This window comes from Phoca vitulina, unplaced genomic scaffold, assembly GCF_004348235.1.
Source record: "Phoca vitulina isolate PV1807 unplaced genomic scaffold, GSC_HSeal_1.0 scaffold3, whole genome shotgun sequence".
Classification (NCBI taxonomy): domain Eukaryota; kingdom Metazoa; phylum Chordata; class Mammalia; order Carnivora; family Phocidae; genus Phoca; species Phoca vitulina.
The window spans coordinates 61,354,036-61,372,757 of record NW_022589706.1 but is presented as its reverse complement, the minus strand read 5'-3'; the positions used below and the strand labels follow the sequence as shown (position 1 = coordinate 61,372,757).

General features: G+C 42.4%; 1 protein-coding gene across 1 annotated transcript in view; it reads left to right on the top strand.

The window, feature by feature from the left end:
- The window catches only part of SCD5 (stearoyl-CoA desaturase 5), a 159,816-nt gene that overhangs the window by 90,810 nt on the left and 50,284 nt on the right, over positions 1–18,722 (top strand). Inside the window, exon 2 of the mRNA XM_032400657.1 lies at positions 1,556–1,686. Coding sequence (XP_032256548.1) covers positions 1,556–1,686 — 131 coding nt within the window. The remainder of the gene's footprint in view (positions 1–1,555; positions 1,687–18,722) is intronic.

Sequence of the window (18,722 nt, the reverse complement as noted above, 5' to 3'; positions counted from 1 at the left end):
TGGGAGATGTAATATGGTTCTACCTTCAGTGTATATTGACAGTGAAGTTACCCTGGTAATTCTTCCAAAGAAGTGCTATAGTGGGCTCCCGAAAAACTCCTCTTGTCCTGGTACCATTCACAATTGTTCAGCGATGTACTCACATCTGATCACTTGTTCTTTGCCAGCTCTTTATAGAGGGCCCTGTATGTGCTAAGTGCTAGAAGCAATTGTGCAGGATAATCTGCCTGATCCTACTTACTTATAGCTTGGTTTAGAGTTCTCCACCCAAGTAAGGAAGAAGCTCACTTTTAAGTTTAGATTAGGATCTAATATTAAGGATGATGGTGGGATGTAGAGAAGTAAAGATAAAACTTACCTGGTGTCTCTTAGAGGCATAGTGGAGTGTAGAGGTTAGGAGCTCGGTTCTTGGTTCAGACAGACTAGGGTTTGACTCTTAGCAAAGACACCTCCTAGCTTTGTGACACTGGGAAATTAGTTAACTTCTTTCAGCCTTGGTTTTCTCATCTATAAAATGGGGCTGATAATAATATAAACTCTATAGGATTGTTTGATGTGTTTTTAATAAGATAATCTAAGGACGACATTTAGCCTTGTGTGGGCATATTGCTGTAAAAGCACTAGAGTAGTTGTAATAATCTCAGGAATCGTGATTTTGGGGGTATCCTGTGTGTCCCCTTTATACCATACTTTTATAACCTCTCTCAAGTCTTCATACAAAAAGCAATCCACCGCCACCACGTGGGGGCAGTATGGGGTCTCTTGGCAGAGACTTTGGAATTAGGTCAACTCGGGTTTATATGCAGGATTTAACTCTCAGAGATCCAGTTTCTCAACTGTAAAGTGAGACAATACTATGTGTTGTGAGGCTTAAAAATAATATATTTAAGTGGGTGGCAGATCATACGCTCCACTTAAGCTGGCTTTAAAAAAATTCCCCACCTGGCCATCTTTGCCATCCCAGGTCCTAGTGATGGTGTAAGTGGGGATCTTTAGAAAGCAAATCTCAGTTGTCCCTGCCATCAGTTTTCTTTTCATTCTTACTGGTCCTGAGCCAGACTTCACTGCTTTTAGGTCTGGCCTGATTTCATTCAAACCAGTGCCTGTGCAGCCATAATAATGGCACTGCCATTTAGAAATATGGTCTTCGTATAACACTCTTGCTGGCACGGGTGCCAGTTACGAGGCAACATAGAAATCAATCTCAGCTCTACAGAGAGTGGGCATGTAAGACTGAGTTACAGATACACACTAATGTGATTATGACTTTGCATCAAGACTGTCAAGGAACATTAGCAAATAAAAGATTTGTTGGATAGAGAAAAAATGATGTTCAAAGGTCAACGTTCCTTGAGGAAAGTTCTCTCCACGTCTGCCTGGTACTGGAAAATTACAAATCAATAAAAAGGCTGCATTTCCCCAAGTTATCAATTCTTCCTTCACACTGCAGATTCTTCTCCTAACACCATTTCCCATGGGTCCCTATGCAGAAGAGAAAAAAGCCTGTAGAAGCTTGGTGACATTTGCTGACATTCTCCCTGCTTGTGTCTTGCAGCCTACTTCTGCTTCCTCCTGACTGCTCTGGGTGTGACAGCTGGTGCTCATCGCTTGTGGAGCCACAGGTCCTACAAAGCCAAGCTGCCTCTGAGGATATTTCTGGCTGCTGCCAACTCCATGGCTTTCCAGGTGGGGATGGAGGGTCCCCTCTGCCTTGTGACCCAGCACAGATGGCACTGTAGGAGAAGGCACAGGCCTGCTCCCCGTGGAGGTCATTCCTTCGCCCCCATTCCAGCCTCAGGGCTCAGGTCCCCAAGCATTCCCTCTCTGTCCCAAATTTTTGTCTCATTGTAGCTTTAGATATGGTAAAATGTCCCCCAGGGGCTTTGTACCTTTGTACCCCTAAGAATACTAAACCACAGAGGAGGAAAGAGATACCTCCACCCAAAGCCCATGCCCTGAAACCCTCAACATTTGTCCAGCTCTAACCAGGGCGAAGTTCTGTGCTGAGCATGCTATCTGCATATTGCATTTGACCCTCACAGTAACCCCATGAGCTAGGTGTTGTATGTGTCCTCATTTTCCAGATGAGGAACTAAGGTTTAATGAAGTTAAAGAACTTGACAAATTATATGGCTAAAAGTGGTACATCCAAGATAAGGAAATGCAGGTCTGACTCTAAAGCCATTGCTCCTAGAAAACATAACCCTGGGGTCACCCTATAAGTTTGTGGTAGAGGCCTATTGAAGATGGTGCTGGAAGACAGGATTTGAGTCTTACTCTGATGGTTGCTGGCTGTGAATCACTTACTCATCTCCAGTTTCTTCATCTGTAAAAAGCAGAATATGACTTCACTCCCATAGTTGTTATGAAGTCACTGAAAGTTGCAGGGAACTATAAAAATGTAACAGAGGGTCATTACTGCACTAGGATTGGGCCATATCCTTTAGGACTATTCTAGTAGTAGAACATGCCCCACCAGCTTGGGCACTTTCTGAGCTGCTGGATTTTGAGTTGATTATGGATTTCTGTTTCCCCTGTTCCTCATCTGATCCAGGTAGGGTGGGTGGGAACAACGTGCTTTCAAAGTTTCTGCTGATATATGAATGCAGATGATTCCAGGCCCCATGCATTTTCACCCATTGGGGAGAGATGGTGATTCTCAAAACTGCTTTAGGGTCCAGGGAGATAGGCAACCCAGGAGCCTATCTGTGACTCTCAAATGTGCAAGTCACTTGGCCACCTCCGCAGTGGGCCTCCCATCCCTATAAGACAGCCTGACCCTGAGCATTTCTCCAAGTTGCTCTCATGTCTAAGGACTCATTTCCCCATTTCCCTCCCACAGTTCAAGCCTTCATAAAGCATGTAGGGTATAACACAATAGATTGCTCAGGGAACACAACTCATATTATGGAATCTACTGGTTATAATTCAAGCACAGTTGGGAATTAGTACCAGGGGCCTAGGGAAAAAGCTATTGTGCACAAAAGAGTAGCTGGCAGCTTCTCGGTTTTATGTTTTTTTCTTCACCATTGGCAATACAAACTAAACCACACTTTACTTTGACTTCAGTCATCTTAGTTCAGTGTTGTGCTTTGTTTGTCATAACAATGAGTTATGATAATGATAATTTAGAAACTCATTGACTTGGGTCTTACATGCTATTTAGGACTTAAGTTGGTAATTTTCATTTGTTTTGTTTGAGCAATTTATTATTTCTAGCCTTCAATTACCCTCTCACGATGTGGTTATAAAGCACGTCTATTATTAAATTTTTTTCCCAACATAAATAACTTGAAACTGAGAACATAAAATTCTTATTTCTGTTTTCCCAAGGAAGCTATTTATTTACAACTCAATTTTCGATAACCTAAGTTTCCTTAGCATAACATCACAGAACAGAACATCACACTGTGATTGTAACTTTACTTTGGGGAGAAAGTACATTGCAGAGGGAAGTACCCAGGTCCTGGAATAAATTCTTGGCTCTGCCATTGGCTAGATGTGGGTCTTTGTGCAAGTCTCTCTTCCCTTCTATGCAAAGGTAGGGGGAAATAAATGATATTTACCTCACAGGGTTGTTGGAAGGATGAAATAATGAATAAAAAGTGCCCAGCTTATAGTTGCACTCAGTGAATATTGTCCCCCCTCTTCTTTATGAGAATTGGCATACTGTCTCATTCATTTCTGTGTTTTGGTGCCTGTCATGTCAAAGGCACTCAATGGTAGCTTGTTAAAGAAATGAGAAATGAATGAATAGTTTTAAAAAGTATTTTTAGAAATCATCACATTTGAACGATGCATACTTCTTTCAGGCCCACATTTGTGGTGGATTTTTTTTTCATTCATTTAACAAATGTTTATTGAGCACCTACTATATGCCAGGCCCTGAGCTAGGCACAGTGGGTATACTGATTAGCAAACACAGTCACAATCCTTGCCTTCATCCAGCCTTCTATCTAGTGGAATATTAGAATTCCTACAATTTCCCAGTGGAAATGTCAGTACTTCATGGGTCTGGGGTTTATAACAATGTCACGTAGACCTAGGTGGGAGGTATCTGTAAGATCAGCATCTAGCCAGCTTCCACACAGTGCATAACTGTGTCAGTGGGAAAGAATACAGTCAATCTAGACCACTTGACCCTGGGGAGAGAACAACCTGGGAAAGTAAAAATGTGCTGTGACATGTCCATCCAGGGTACAGACCTGCAACCCCGATTTAATCCAGAGTCATTGGTTTAGTTTCCCTTGGATGTCCTTGTGGGTTTTTAAAGATCATTTCAAGGGTTCTCCTGTGCTTTTCTTGATCAGAATGGTGATGCCTTTGGCCAAAATAACAAGTCATGCCATGGTTGTCTGTATTTGAAGATGAGCAAGATTTTTGCTAGAAGCTGCAAATGAGATCTTCAAGAACAATCTTCTTAACATTGGGGCTTAAACATTTGAAATTCCCTCTTTTCTTTCTTCTGCAGAGGGAAGGGGCAGGGGCAATAGTGGGAAAGATGGGGGCTTTTCAGCCTGAAAAGATGATGATGGGCCAGGAATGCTAGACAAGGAGCTATGATAATCCTCTGTCCCTTACATTCAGCAGAGACCCCCTGAGTTCCTCTCTGGCCCATTCTCCTTCCTGATCAGCACGATGCAAGTCAACCTAAATGTGGCTTACAAACTCCTTATAATTTTCTCCTAGTCAAATACGGACCCAGGTGAGATATTCTTGCCATCCAGTGGTCTCCAAGAGTTTAGTTTTCACAAGCAGTAGCCGGACTTTGGATTTGCGCTCTCACACCCATGCACACATCCCTTCTGGCTGCAGCTGGGTCTCATGAACTCAGTCCAAAAGCACCTGTTAGATGCTGCAGCCTCCTCTCTGCCTGCCCACATTTCTCATCAGATCCTGGTACAGAGGCTTTGGATTTTGACCTGGAAGCGAGTTTAAGGGATTTAGTCTAAATCCTCTCATTTTGCAATGAAGGGTAAAGAGAGGTCCAGAGAATGTCTGACTTGTGAAAGGTCACACAGCTACTCAGTGGATAGACCAGACTGAAACCTGTCTCCTGACCCTCAGGCTGGGGATCCTTTAGGCTCACCCATGGATGTTCTTGTGTGATGTCCAACAGTGTGATCTGTGAACAACTTATAGTTGGCTCTTGTTTTTTTAATCCACTGTGACATCCTGTCCTTTAATTGGTGTATTTAAACTATTCACACTTAAAGTGATTACTGATATAGTTGGATTAACATCTACCGTGTTTGTGTTTGTTATTCATTGCCCTTGTTCTTTGTACCTTTTTTCATCTTCCCTGGTTTTAACTGCACGTTTTACACGATGCTATTTTCTCTTCCCTTTTATCATATCAACTATACTTCTTCTTACGGTTGTGTAGTGGTTGCCCTAGAGTTTGCAATATACATTTAGAACTAATCCAAATCCACTTTCAAATAACATTATAGCACTTCCCATTAGTGCAGCAACCTTATAATGGAGCATTCCCAATTCCTCCTTCCTGTCCCCTATTTCATTGCTGTCATTAAGCTATAATCACCGAATACATTGTTGCTCTTATTATTCTGAACAAACTGCTATCTGTTAGATCAATTAAGAATAAGAAAAATTGAAGGGGGCGCCTGGATGGTTCGGTCAGTTGAGCATCCGATTCTTGGTTTCAGCTCAGGTGGTGAGATCAAGCCCTGCCTTGGGTTCTGTGCTCGGTGCAGAGTCCGCTTGAGATTCTCCACCTCCGCCCCTCACCCCCACCCCCTGCCTGCACGTGTGTGCACTCTCTCTCTAAAATAAATAAAATCTTTAAAAAAAAAAAGAATAAGAAAAACTGAAGATTTTATTTTACTTTCATTTATTCATACTCTAATGCTCTTCTTTTTTTTTTTTTTAAGATTTTATTTTTTTATTTGACAGAGAGAGAGAGAGACTGCAGAGAGGGAACACAAGCAGGGGGAGTGGGAGAAGGAGAAGCAGGCTTCCCGCTGAGCAGGGAGCCCGATATGGGGCTCGATCCCAGGACCCTGGGATCATGACCTGAGCAGAAGGCAGACGCTTAACGACTGATCCACCCAGGCGCCCCTAATGCTCTTTTTTCTTTATGTAGATCTAGGTCTCTAACCATTCCCATTTTCCTTCTTTTTAAGGAACTTCTATCATTTCTTGCAAGCTAGGTCTACTGGTGACAAAGTCCCACAATTTTTGTTTGTCTGAGAAAGTCTTTTTTTTTTAAGATTTTATTTATTTATTTGAGTGAGAGAGAGCATGAGCAGGAAGAAAGGGCAGAGGGAGAGAGAGAAGCAGACTCCCCGCTGAGCAGGGAGCCTGATGTGGGGCTTGATCCCAGAATCCTGGGATCGTGACCCAAACCGAAGGCAGACGCTTAACCGACTGAGCCACCCAGGCACCCCTGTCTGAGAAAGTCTTTCTTTCTCTTTTACATTTGGTAAGTAACTTTGTTGGGTATGGAATTCTAGGTTTCAAGGGTTTTCTTTCAACACATTAAATAATTTACTTCACTTTCTTCTTACTTGCATGTTTCTTAAGAGATGTCTAGCATAATTCTTACCATTGCTCCTCTATCGGGAAGGTGTTCTTTCCCCTCTGGCTTCTTTCATTATTTTCTCTCTGCTTTTGATTCTCTGCAGTTTGAATATGATATGCCTAAGTAGAGATTTTTTGCTTTTTACCTTGCTTAGTGCTCTCTGAGCTTCCCGGATCTATGGTTTGGTGTCTGTCATTAATTTTAGAAAATTTTCAGCCATTATTACATCAAATATTTCTGCTGCTATTTGTTCCTTCTTTTCTCTCTCTTTATTTCTTCTCCTTCTGGTATTCCAATTACACGTTTATTACACTTGTTATAACTGTCCTATGGTTCCTACATATTCTGTGCCATCTTTTCTTTTTGCATTTTCGTTTGGGAAGTTGCTATTTATGTGTCTTCAAGATCACTGATTCTTTCCATAGCCATGTCCAGTCTACTAGTGAGCCCATCAAAAGCATTCTTCATTTGGTACAGCTTTTCTGACTTCTAGCATTTTTCTTTCATCTTTTTTTTTTTTTAATTTTATTCTATTATGTTATGTTAATCACCATATATTACATCATTAGTTTTTGATGTAGTGTTCCATGATTCATTGTTTGCATATGACACCCAGTGCTCCATTCAATACGTGCCCTCTTTAATACCCATCACCAGGCTATCCCATCCCCCCACCGCCTTCGCCTCTAGAACCCTCAGTTTGTTTCTCAGAGTCCATAGTCTCTCATGGTTCATCTTCCCCTCCAATTTCCCCCTCTTCATTTTTCCCTTCCTACTATCTTCTTTTTTTTTTTTTAACATTAATGTATTATTTGTTTCAGGGGTACAGGTCTGTGATTCATCAGTCTTACACAATTCACAGCGCTCACCATAGCACATACCCTCCCCAATGTCTATCACCCAGCCACCCCATCCCTCCCACCCCCACCACCCACTCCAGCAACCCTCAGTTTGTTTCCTGAGATTAAGAATTCCTCATATCAGGGGCGCCTGGGTGGCTCAGTCGTTAAACGTCTGCCTTCGGCTCAGGTCATGATCCCGGGGTCCTGGGATCAAGCTCCACATCGGGCTCCCTGCTCAGCGGGAAGCCTGCTTCTCCCTCTCCCACTCCCCCTGCTTGTGTTCCCTCTCTCGCTGTGTCTCTCTCTGTCAAATAAATAAAATCTTTAAAAAAAAAAAAAAAAAAAAGAATTCCTCATATCAGTGAGATCATATGATACATGTCTTTCTCTGATTGACTAATTTCGCTTAGCATAATACCCTCCAGTTCCATCCACGTCGTTGCAAATGGCAAGATTTTGTTTTTGTTTTTTTTATGTCTGCATAATATTCCATGGTATATATATACCACATCTTCTTTATCCATTCATTTATTGATGGACATCTTGGCTCTTTCCATAGTTTGGCTATTGTGGACATTGCTGCTATAAACATCGGGGTGCACGTACCCCTTCGGATCCCTACATTTGTATCTTTGGGGTAAATACCCAGTAGTGCAATTGCTGGGTCATATGGTAGCTCTATTTTCAACTTTTTGAGGAACCTCCATACTGTTTTCCAGAGTGGCTGCACCAGTTTGCATTTCCACCAACAGTGTAGGAGGGTTCCCCTTTCTCCGCATCCTCTCCAACATCTGTTGTTTCCTGACTTGTTAATTTTAGCCATTATGACTGGTGTGAGGTGGTATCTCATTGAGGTTTTGATTTGGATTTCCCTGATGCCGAGCGATGTTGAGCACTTTTTCATGTGTCTGTTGGCCATTTGGATGTCTTTTTTGCAGAAATGTCTGTTCATGTCTTCTGCCCATTTCTTGATTGGATCATTTGTTCTTTGGGTGTTGAGTTTGATAAGTTCTTTATAGACTTTGGATATGAGCCCTTTATCTGATATGTCATTGGCAAATATCTTCTCCCATCCTGTCGGTTGTCTTTTGGTTTTATTGACTGTTTCCTTTGCTGTGCAAAAGCTTTTTATCTTGATGAAGTCCCAATAGCTCATTTTTGCCCTTGCTTACCTTGCCTTTGGCGATGTTTCTAGGAAGAAGTTGCTGCGGCTGAGGTCAAAGCGGTTGCTGCCTGTGTTCTCCTCTAGGATTTTGATGGACTCCTCTCTCACACTGAGGTCTTTCATCCATTTTGAGTCTATTTTTGTGTGTGGTGTAAGGAAATGGTCCAGTTTCATTCTTCTGCATGTGGCTGTCCAATTTTCCCAACACCATTTGTTGAAGAGACTGTCTTTTTTCCATTGGACATTCTTTCCTGCTTTGTCGAAGATTAGTTGACCATAGAGTTGAGGGTCCATTTCTGGACTCTCTATTCTGTTCCACTGATCTTTGTGTCTGGTTTTTGCCAGTACCATACTGTCTTGATGATCACAGCTTTGTAATAGAGCTTGAAGTCCGGAATTGTGATGCCACCAACTTTGCTTTTCTTTATCAACATTCCTCTGGCTATTCGGAGTCCTTTCTGGTTCCATACAAATTTGAGGATTATTTGTTCCATTTCTTTGAAAAAAGTGGATGGTATTTTGATAGGGATTGCATTAAATGTGTAGATTGCTCTAGGTAGCATTGACATTTTCACAATATTTATTCTTCCAGTCCATGAGCATGGAACGTTTTTCCATTTCTCTGTTTCTTCCTCAATTTCTTTCATGAGTATTTTATAGTTTTCTGGATACAGATTCTTTGCCTCTTTGGTTAGATTTATTCCTAGGTATCTCATGGTTCTGGGTCAATTGTAAATGGGATCAACTCCTTAATTTCTCTTTCTTCTGTCTTGTTGTTGGTGTATAGAAATGCAACTGACTTCTGTGCATTGATTTTATACCCTGCCACTTTACTGAATTCCTGTATGAGTTTTAGCAGTTTTTGGGTGGAGTCTTTTGGGTTTTCCACATAAAGTATCATATCATCTGCAAAGAGTGAGAGTTTGACTTCTTCTTTGCTGATTCAGATGCCTTTCATTTCTTTTTGTTGTCTGATTGCTGAGGCTAGGACTTCTAGTACTATGTTGAATAGCAGTGGTGATAGTGGACATCCCTGTCGTGTTCCCGACCTTAGGGGGAAAGCTTTCAGTTTTTCCCCATTGAGAATGATATTCGCTGTGGGTTTTTCATAGATGGCTTTTATGATATTGAGGTATGTACCCTCTATCCCTATACTCTGAAGAGTTTTGACCAAGAAAGGATGCTGTACTTTGTCAAATGCTTTTTCTGCATCTATTGAGAGGATCATATGGTTCTTCTTTCTTTTATTAATGTATCACATTGATTGATTTGCAGATGTTGAACCAATCTTGCAGCCCAGGAATAAATCTCACTTGGTGGTGGTGAATAATCCTTTTAATGTACTGTTGGATACTGTTGGCTAGTATTTTGGTGAGAATTTTTGCATCCATGTTCATCAGGGATATTGGTCTGTAATTCTCCTTTTTGATGGGGTCTTTGTCTGATTTTGGAATCAAGGTAATGCTGGCCTCATAAAATGAGTTTGGAAGTTTTCCTTCCATTTCTATGTTTTGGAACAGTTTCAGAAGAATAGGTATTAATTCTTCTTTAAATGTTTGGTAGAATTCCCCTGGGAAGCCATCTGGCCCTGGGCTCTTGTTTGTTGGGAGATTTTTGATGACTGCTTCAATTTCCTTAGTGGTTATAGGTCTGTTCAGGTTTTCTATTTCTTCCTGGTTCAGTTTTGGTAGTTTATACATCTCTAGGAATGCATCCATTTCTTCCAGATTATCTAATTTGCTGGCATATAGTTGCTCATAATATGTTCTTATAATAGTTTGTATTTCTTTGGTGTTGGTTGTGATCTCTCCTCTTTCATTCATGATTTTATTTATTTGGGTCATTTCTCTTTTCTTTTTGATAAGTCTGGCCAGGGGTTTATCAGTCTTGTTAATTCTTCCAAAGAACCAGCTCCTCATTTCATTGATCTGTTCTACTGTTCTTTTGGTTTCTATTTCATTGATTTCTGCTTTGATCTTTATTATTTCTCTTCTTCTGCTGGGTTTAAGCTTTATTTGTTGTTCACTCTCGAGCTCCTTTAGGTGTAGGGTTAGGTTGTGTATTTGAGACCTTTCTTGTTTCTTGAGAAAGGCTGTATTGCTATATACTTTCCTCTTAGGACCACCTTTGCTGCATCCCAAAGATTTTGAACAGTTGTGTTTTCATTTTCAGTTGTTTCCATGAATTTTTTTAATTCTTCTTTAATTTCCTGGTTGACCCATTCATTCTTTAGTAGAATGCTCTTTAGCCTCCATGTATTTGAGTTCTTTCTGACTTTCCTCTTGTGATTGAGTTCTGGTTTCAAAGCATTGTGGTCTGAAAATATGCAGGGAATGATCTCAATCTTTTGGTACCGGTTGAGACCTGATTTGTGACCTAGGATGTGATTTATTCTGGAGAATGTTCCATGGGCACTAGAGAAGAATGTGTATTCTGTTGCTTTGGGATGGAATGTTGTGAATATATCTGTGAAGTCTGTTTGGTCCAATGTGTCATTTAAAGTCTTTATTTCCTTGCTGATCTTTTGCTTAGATGATCTGTCCATTTCAGTGAGGGGGGTGTTAAAGTCCCCTACTATTATTGTATTGTTGTCAATGTGTTTCTTTGTTTTTGTTATTAATTGGCTTATATAATTGGCTGCTCCCATGTTAGGGGCATAGATATTTACAACTGTTAGATCTTTTTGTTGGATAGTCCCTTTAAGTAGGATATAGTGTCCTTCCTCATCTCTTATTATAGTCTTTGGTTTAAAAATCTAATTTGTCTGATATAAGGATTGCACCCAGCTTTCTTTTGCTGTCCATTAGCATGGTAAATGGTTTTCCACCCCCTCACTTTCAATCTGGAGGTGTCTTTGGGTCTAAAATGAGTCTCTTGCAGACAGCATATCGATGGGTCTTGTTTTTTATCCAATCTGATAGCCTGTGTCTTTTGATTGGGGCATTTAGCCCATTTACATTCAGGGTAACTATTGAAAGATAGGAATTTAGTGCCATTGTATTGCCTATACAGTGACTGTTATTGTATATTGTCTCTGTTCCTTTCTGGTCTATGTTACTTTTAGGCTCTCTTTGCTTAGAGGACCCCTTTCAATAGTTCTTGTAGGGCTGGTTTCGTGTTTGCAAATTCTTTTAGTTTTTGTTTGTCCTGGAAGCTTTTTATCTCTCCTTCTATTTTCAGTGACAGCCTAGCTGGATATAGTATTCTTGGCTGCATATTTTTCTCATTTAGTGCTCTGACTATATCATGCCAGTCGTTTCTGGCCTGCCAGGTCTCTGTGGATAGGTCTGTTTCCAGTCTAATGTTTCTACCATTGTAGGTTACAGATCTCTTGTCCCAAGCTGCTTTCAGGATTTTCTCTTTGTCTCAGAGACTCGTGGGTTTTACTATTAGATGTCAGGGTGTTGACCTATTTTTATTGATTTTGACGGGGGTTCTCCGTGCCTACTGGATTTTGATGCCTGTTTCCTTCCCCAAATTAGGGAGTTCTCTGCTATAATTTGCTCCAATATACCTTCTGCCCCTCTCTCTCTTTCTTCTTCTTCTGGGATCCCAATTATTCTAATATTGTTTCGTCTTATGGTATCACTTATCTCTCAAATTCTGCCCTCGTGATCCAGTAGTTGTTTATCTCTCTTTTTCTCAGCTTCTTTATTCTCCATCATTTGGTCTTCTATATCACAAATTCTATCTTCTGCCTCATTTATCCTAGCAGTTAGAGCCTCCATTTTTTATTGCACCTCATTAATAGCCTTTTTGATTTCGACTTGGTTAGATTTTAGTTCTTTTATTTCTCCAGAAAGGGTTTCTCTAGTATCTTCCATGCTTTTTTCAAGCCCAGCTAGTATGTTTATAATTGTCATCCTGAACTCTAGTTCTGACATCTTACTAATGTCTGTATTGATTAGGTCCCTGGCAGTCTCTACTGCGTCTTGTTCTTTTTTTTGAGGTGAGTTTTTCCATCTTGTCATTTTGTCCAGAGGAGAACAGATGAATGAGAGAACAAAATGCTAACAGGGTAACAACAACCCCAGAAAAATAGACACTAAACAGATCAGAAGAGACCTGAAATCGGGGGAAAAGAAAGGGAAAGAAAGAAAAAAGAAAAAAAAAGAATATGATCAAATATGATCGGGCTGGTGATTAGAGATCAGTGCCACACACTAGATTTTGGGCATATTTTGGTCTGTTAGAAGAAACTGCCTCCCAAAATTTTAATGAAAGAAAAACTTATGTATGTACAAAAATAAGGGTAAATACGATGAAGGGATAGAATATGACTGTAAAGGTGAATATTATAAAAGATTTTATAAAAGGAATTGATAGGATAAGAAGTTGGTTGAAAAAAAGAAAGAAGAGAAATAAAAAAAAAACAAAAAAAAAAACAAAAACAAAGGGAGAGAATGTGATCAGGCAGGAGACTAGAACAAAGCCATACAGGAGAGATTTAGGGTATATTTTGGTCTGTTAAAAGCAACTGTATCCCAAAATTTTAAAGAGAGAACAACTTATATACATATCAAAAATAAGGTTAACTACAATGAAGGGATAGAATATGACTCTAAAAATGAAAAATAAAAAAGATTTTTAAAAAAGGAATTGATAAGGTGTTGGTTGAAAAAGGGAAAAAGAAAAATTCCAAAAAAGAAAAAGAAAAAGAAAAAAATAAAGGAAATAAAAAAATTAACTTTGAAAGACTAAAGAATCAGGGAGAAAAAGCCATGAATTCTATGTGCATATTCCCCTAGTGCTGGAGTTCTGCCATTCTCATTGATCGGTGAACTTGGTCTTGGCTGGCTGTTCTTGCTGATCTTCTGGGGGAGGGACCATCACAGTGGTTCTCAGATGTCTTTGCCAGAGGCGGAATTGCCCTGCCCTTGCCGGTCCGGGCTAAGTAATCTGCTCCGGTTTGCTCTCGGGAGCTTTTGTTCCCTGCAAGCTTTCTGTACGGCTTTGGAGGATGAGAGTGAAAATGGCGGCCTCCCAATCTCCACCCCAGAGGAGCCGAGAACTCGGGGCCCCACTCCTCAGTGCACCCCCAGAGAAAAGCAGTCACTCACTCCCGGCTCCCCAGTCTCTGGCCATACTCCGTGCTCACCTGGCCTGTGACCAAGCATTTCTATCTCTGGCACACGACCCCTTGTGGAGTCTCCAAACCCAGCAGATCCCTGCAGTATGCTCCCTCACCACTCCTCCTGGGGGAGGAAGGGGAGTTTCCCCGGATCTGCCGCTTGTTGGGTCCCTGCTGGAAGAACAGTGGCCCGACTGTGCCGCGGATCACGGTTTATGGCAACCCCGAGCTGAGAACCTGCTCCTTGGTTCTGTCTCTGCAGCTGGCTTCCCCGCTCCAATACCTGGGAGCTCTCCCGCATTCAGTGTGAGGGTCCTGAGACCACACTGTCCCAGTGAGGGTTCCACCCCCCTGCTTAGCCACTGGAGCGACATCCCTCAGTGGAGCAGACTTCTAGAAGTTCCGATTTTGTGCTCCGCTCTCTATCACTTGCCAGAAGCGGCTGACGGAGGCCCCCTCCTCTGCCCTCTATCTTCCCGAATATCACCTCGGATTCGCTTCTGCGCACGCCCTACCTTCCAGAAAGTGATCGCTTTTCTGTTCAGGGAGTTGCTGCTCTTCTTTTCTTCGAAATCCTGTTGAGTTCGTAGGTGTTCAGAATGGTTTGATACCTATCTAGCTGAATTCTTGGGACCAGACGAAATTTAGGTCTCCTATTCCTCCACCATCTTGCTCCTCTCTTTCATCTCTTCTTAGAGTTTCCGTTTCTGTTTATAGTATCCATCTGTTCTTCCATGTCGTCTGCTTTTTCTTTTAAGGTTCTTAGTGTATTAATCATAGTTGTTCTAGAATTTCAGTCTGATAATTCCAGTATCTCTGCCATATCTGCATCTAGTTCTGATGCTTGCTTCTTCTTTTTTAGGTGGTATTTTTTACCTTTTAGCATACTTTGTAATTTTTTGTTGAGAGCTGGATGTGATGTACTGGGTAAAAGGAACCAAGGCAATAGGGCTTTAGTGTGAGGTTTTATGTTTATCTGGGTAGGAATTAGGCTGTGTGCTTACTGTGTGCTGTAGCTGTGGTGTCAAGGGCTTACATTTCCTCTAGTGTCCTTGTTTTTTCTCTCTCCCATTGGCTTTGGGTTTCCTAGAGATTTCTTCTAAATGAGGTTGAAGGCTCTCAGTTCTCTCCATTGAAATTCTGTCGTCAGACAGGAGCACTATCAACATAGAGATGGATGGGCACTCTATGGTCTTATGATTAGGTTTCAGCCTGTGAGCCTGGGGTGAATATTTCCCTTCCCTGGGGACCTTAGGCTTTGGTAAAACCCTGGTTGATGAGGATCTGATAAAATAGTTTCTCTTGAGGACAGATCTTGGAAAGAGAAGAGAGAGCTCTGTGTATTTCAGAATGATGACATTTCTCTTCCACCTGCTGGGAGAACAGAGGATTTTTCTCAGCTGTTCATACCTGGAGGTAACATTTATGAAAGTTGGGGTCTCCTGGCACTGGGGCCCTGTTGTTTTTAACTCTCCAGCTTGTCCACACTAAGACTTCAGCAGTTCACTGATTACAGGTTAAAATATGCCTGCCCACCCTGGCACTAGCTGTGGGCTTCCGCTCTTGGTTCACAGCGCTTCTCTGTAACTGCCTGTTTATCTCTCTTGTTTTGGGGCAGCTGTTTGCCCTGTAACCTCAATTCTCTGATGGATCGGAGAAGAATTGTTGATTTTCAGTTCATTTGGCTTCTTTTGCTATTGCAAGGATTCAAGCTCTTTATGCATCAGGCCAGAAAGTGGAAGTTATAGTGTGATTTGTCAATGGACCAAACTTTACCTATAAATGTCAAATAAATCACGCGGTCATGGGCCATAAACTTTGGCAAGTATGTAATTACCACAATAACAAAACAAAACAATGATCTAGTGCCAACTACATACCAGCACTTCCCTAAGTATTTTATATAGTCTTATGACACTACCCCGAAAATGTAGAGACTGTTATCTTCCTCATTGGATAGGTGAGACAATGGAAAGAAAAGAGGCTATGTAACCTGGCCAAGGACATACAGACAGAAGTGACAGAAGGGGAATTTAAGTACAGGCAGCTCGACTCCAGAGGTCACTCTCTCACTGCGATGCTCCAATGCCTCTCCTAGGATCGAAGTGTCTATTTATTCTTTTATTCAGCAAATAGACGGGCTAAGCACAGTTCCAGGCACTGAGGGACATGACAGATGGGGCCCTGTCCTCATAGAGTATATATAATTTCAGTGGGAGAGAGAGCAAATCAACAAGTAAGCAAATGAATAAGCAAAGTTAATCAGAGAGAGAAAAGAATGAAGCATTTAACCACAGCGATGTGACAGAGTGGAGGAAGGTGGCTGCTTTAGAGAGGATGGGGAGAAATGCCCTCCCCCAGGAGTTGATGTTAGAGCTGAGAGAGCCGATGGAGACAACTGGTAGGTGAGCAATCCAGATGGAAGGAAGAGCTGAAGTTAAGATGGGAACAAGTATGGTACGTTAAAGGAAGAGAAAGGTGGCCAGTGCACCTGGTCCACGTGGGTGTGGGAGAGGGTTATAGAAGAGATTATAGAGGGGGGGACAGGTGCCACATCAGTGCAGGGCCCTGTCAGGTGTAGCACAGAGTTTGGATGTCGTTCTATACGCCATGGCAAGGCACTGCAGAATTTTAGGCGGGGAGCAACCTGGCCTCATATGTCTCAGTGACACACCTCAGCCTCACACCACAGTCACAAGACCCTGGAAATGTGCCAGATTCAGGATCACAGACCAGCCCCCAAGGCTGGCTGTGTGTGGGTGTGCATGTCAAGGAGAGAGACTCGCTCATCTGCCCGACAGCTCAGGGCTTTGGCAGCGGTACTGGTGGCATTTGGGTAGGAGAATGAAAGCTCGGAGCACTTACTGCAGGCATAAGCATCCTTAACCTCAGGGCGGCTCCCTGTGCCGGCTCTAGCTCTCTCTGCAGAGACCCTGTAGCAGTGTTTGCCATCTTTCCTCACTGCCAGCCAAAGCTTCGGATGTACAGCCTTTCTTCTGCAGGTGAGAAACAGGTTCGCCTTCCTCCTTTCAAGTTGGGTAGTTTTTGGTTTCCTTCCAGTGTCAACAGGCAGTTGGAGAGCAGCTCTCTCCCCGAGGCCCTGAGAAGGCTTCTGGGCGTGCTTTTGGAAGATGCTCGCACACTGCCTCCCGGCGTCTCCTTCACGGGCAGGTCTGGGAGTCACATGGGAAGGACAAACAGCTCGGTGGTCTTTGAGCAACTTCTCTGTTCATGGTGATGGTGATTTAGGGAATCATCAGAGCCTTTGTGGTGTATACCTGCTTTGTCACTCCTCACTAGTGGCAGGGTGCTCCTACCCCTGACGGGGCAGCCGCGGAAGGGGGAGAGAGAGAGAAAAGAAACTCCTGAGGCGGCCACGGGAGGCTCGGGGTCTTCTGCCTGTGCTTACCTGGCAGGATTTCCTGCCAGTCAAAATGGATCTCGTAAGGGGGAGATGAAAAAGGGATCCTATGCCAACATGCCTCACTTCCTTCCGTGTTGTGGATCTAGGTCAGGGAAAGCTGGGGAGATGAGTGAAACCACCCGTGGAAACGCACCTCAAGGGAATGAAATGTGCTCGTCTGAGCTAGCCTGAGGAAAGGGCATCCTTCTATAGACGGGCACACAATCCAGGGGCCAGTCTGCCTCTAGGGTTACCCTAACGCCAATCAGAGCAGAGACTCTTCATGCAGATCTCACCCTCTGTACAATGGGATCTTTCTAAGCATTGCAAGGTGATCCAGTCTTTATAAACAAAAAGATCTATACTTTAAAGGCACACAGAGAGTTTGTATTCAAAAAAATACTTGGTAAAGTAGAGGTGTTTTTGTACATGTATAGCTATCAGATTTTATATGTTCATTTGGCTCCACATCTCTATTGGAAGAACTTAACACTTCTTTATTTTTTTTTTTAAGAATTTGTTTATTCATTTGAGAGAGAGAGAGAGTGAGCACAAGTTGGGTGAAGGGCAGAGGGAGAGGGAGGAGCAGACACCACCCCCCACCCACCCCACTGAGCAGGGAGCCTGATGCCAGACTGGATCCCAGGCCCCTGGGATCATGACCTGAGCCAGAGGCAGACACTTAACTGACTAAGCCACCCAGATGCCCCAACACTTGTTTATGATGAATTCCACATGCAGGCCTGTCAATATAGAATCTATTCTGAAATATATTTTTAAGCTAAGTGTTTCATTCTGCCTGCTTTTCATAGGAGAGCTCTCCTGGCGGGGCACTCAGACCCGGCACCTCGGTAGCCACGCCCCTTCTCCTCCAAAACTCGCTTCCTCTCCTAGAACCCACCAGAGGGTTGGCACCAGGGGCCCTCGGAAGCAGAGTCCAATCCTTTGTCTAATAACTGAAGAAACTAAGGCTCAAATGTCTGAGCTGATTTTTGTTTATTTCCCCACATTGTCTCCAAAACTGTGTATAGGTGTCCAAGGACACTGTGTTGCAATGCAATTCCTTGACAAGCTATTTCTTCCTGGACCTGCCACCGACTATTTGGGCTAAGCTAGCACTGAGTTGTCACTCTTTACTCTTTATTCTCACTGCTCTCCTGCCAGACACTCCATGTTGTTGCTTTCTAGGTTTCCCAACCCACTGATTATTTTGCATTTTGGATGATTTCTCTCCCAGCTGCCTTCATTTGCATTTTTCCTAAATCAAATCTCATTGTGATAATTTCTATTCATATTTCCAACCTCTTTAGATCCATCTGTGTTATTTCTCTGTCCTCAATGATGTCTGCAGCACCTCCTAATTTGGTAACAACCAAAAAACGTTATTAACATAATGTGTACACCTTGCTCCCAGTCATTAATGAAGATGCTACATAAAACTAGATCTCACAGATCCATTGGGGCCTTCCATTAGCTCCCGTCCCTGCCCCCTTCCTCTCATCAGATATGGAGCTGTTTTTCATCTCTGGTCCTTGTTTATCAGAGTTCAGGCTTTCAATCATCCTGTCATAGTTCCTACTAGCGCCAATCAGAGCTCTTGTCACAGAAGTGTGTCAGGGATGCTGTTTTACATGCTTTATTAAAGCTCCAAAGATACAATGGCTTCAAGAGCCATTGAATCAACAATTTTAATTAAT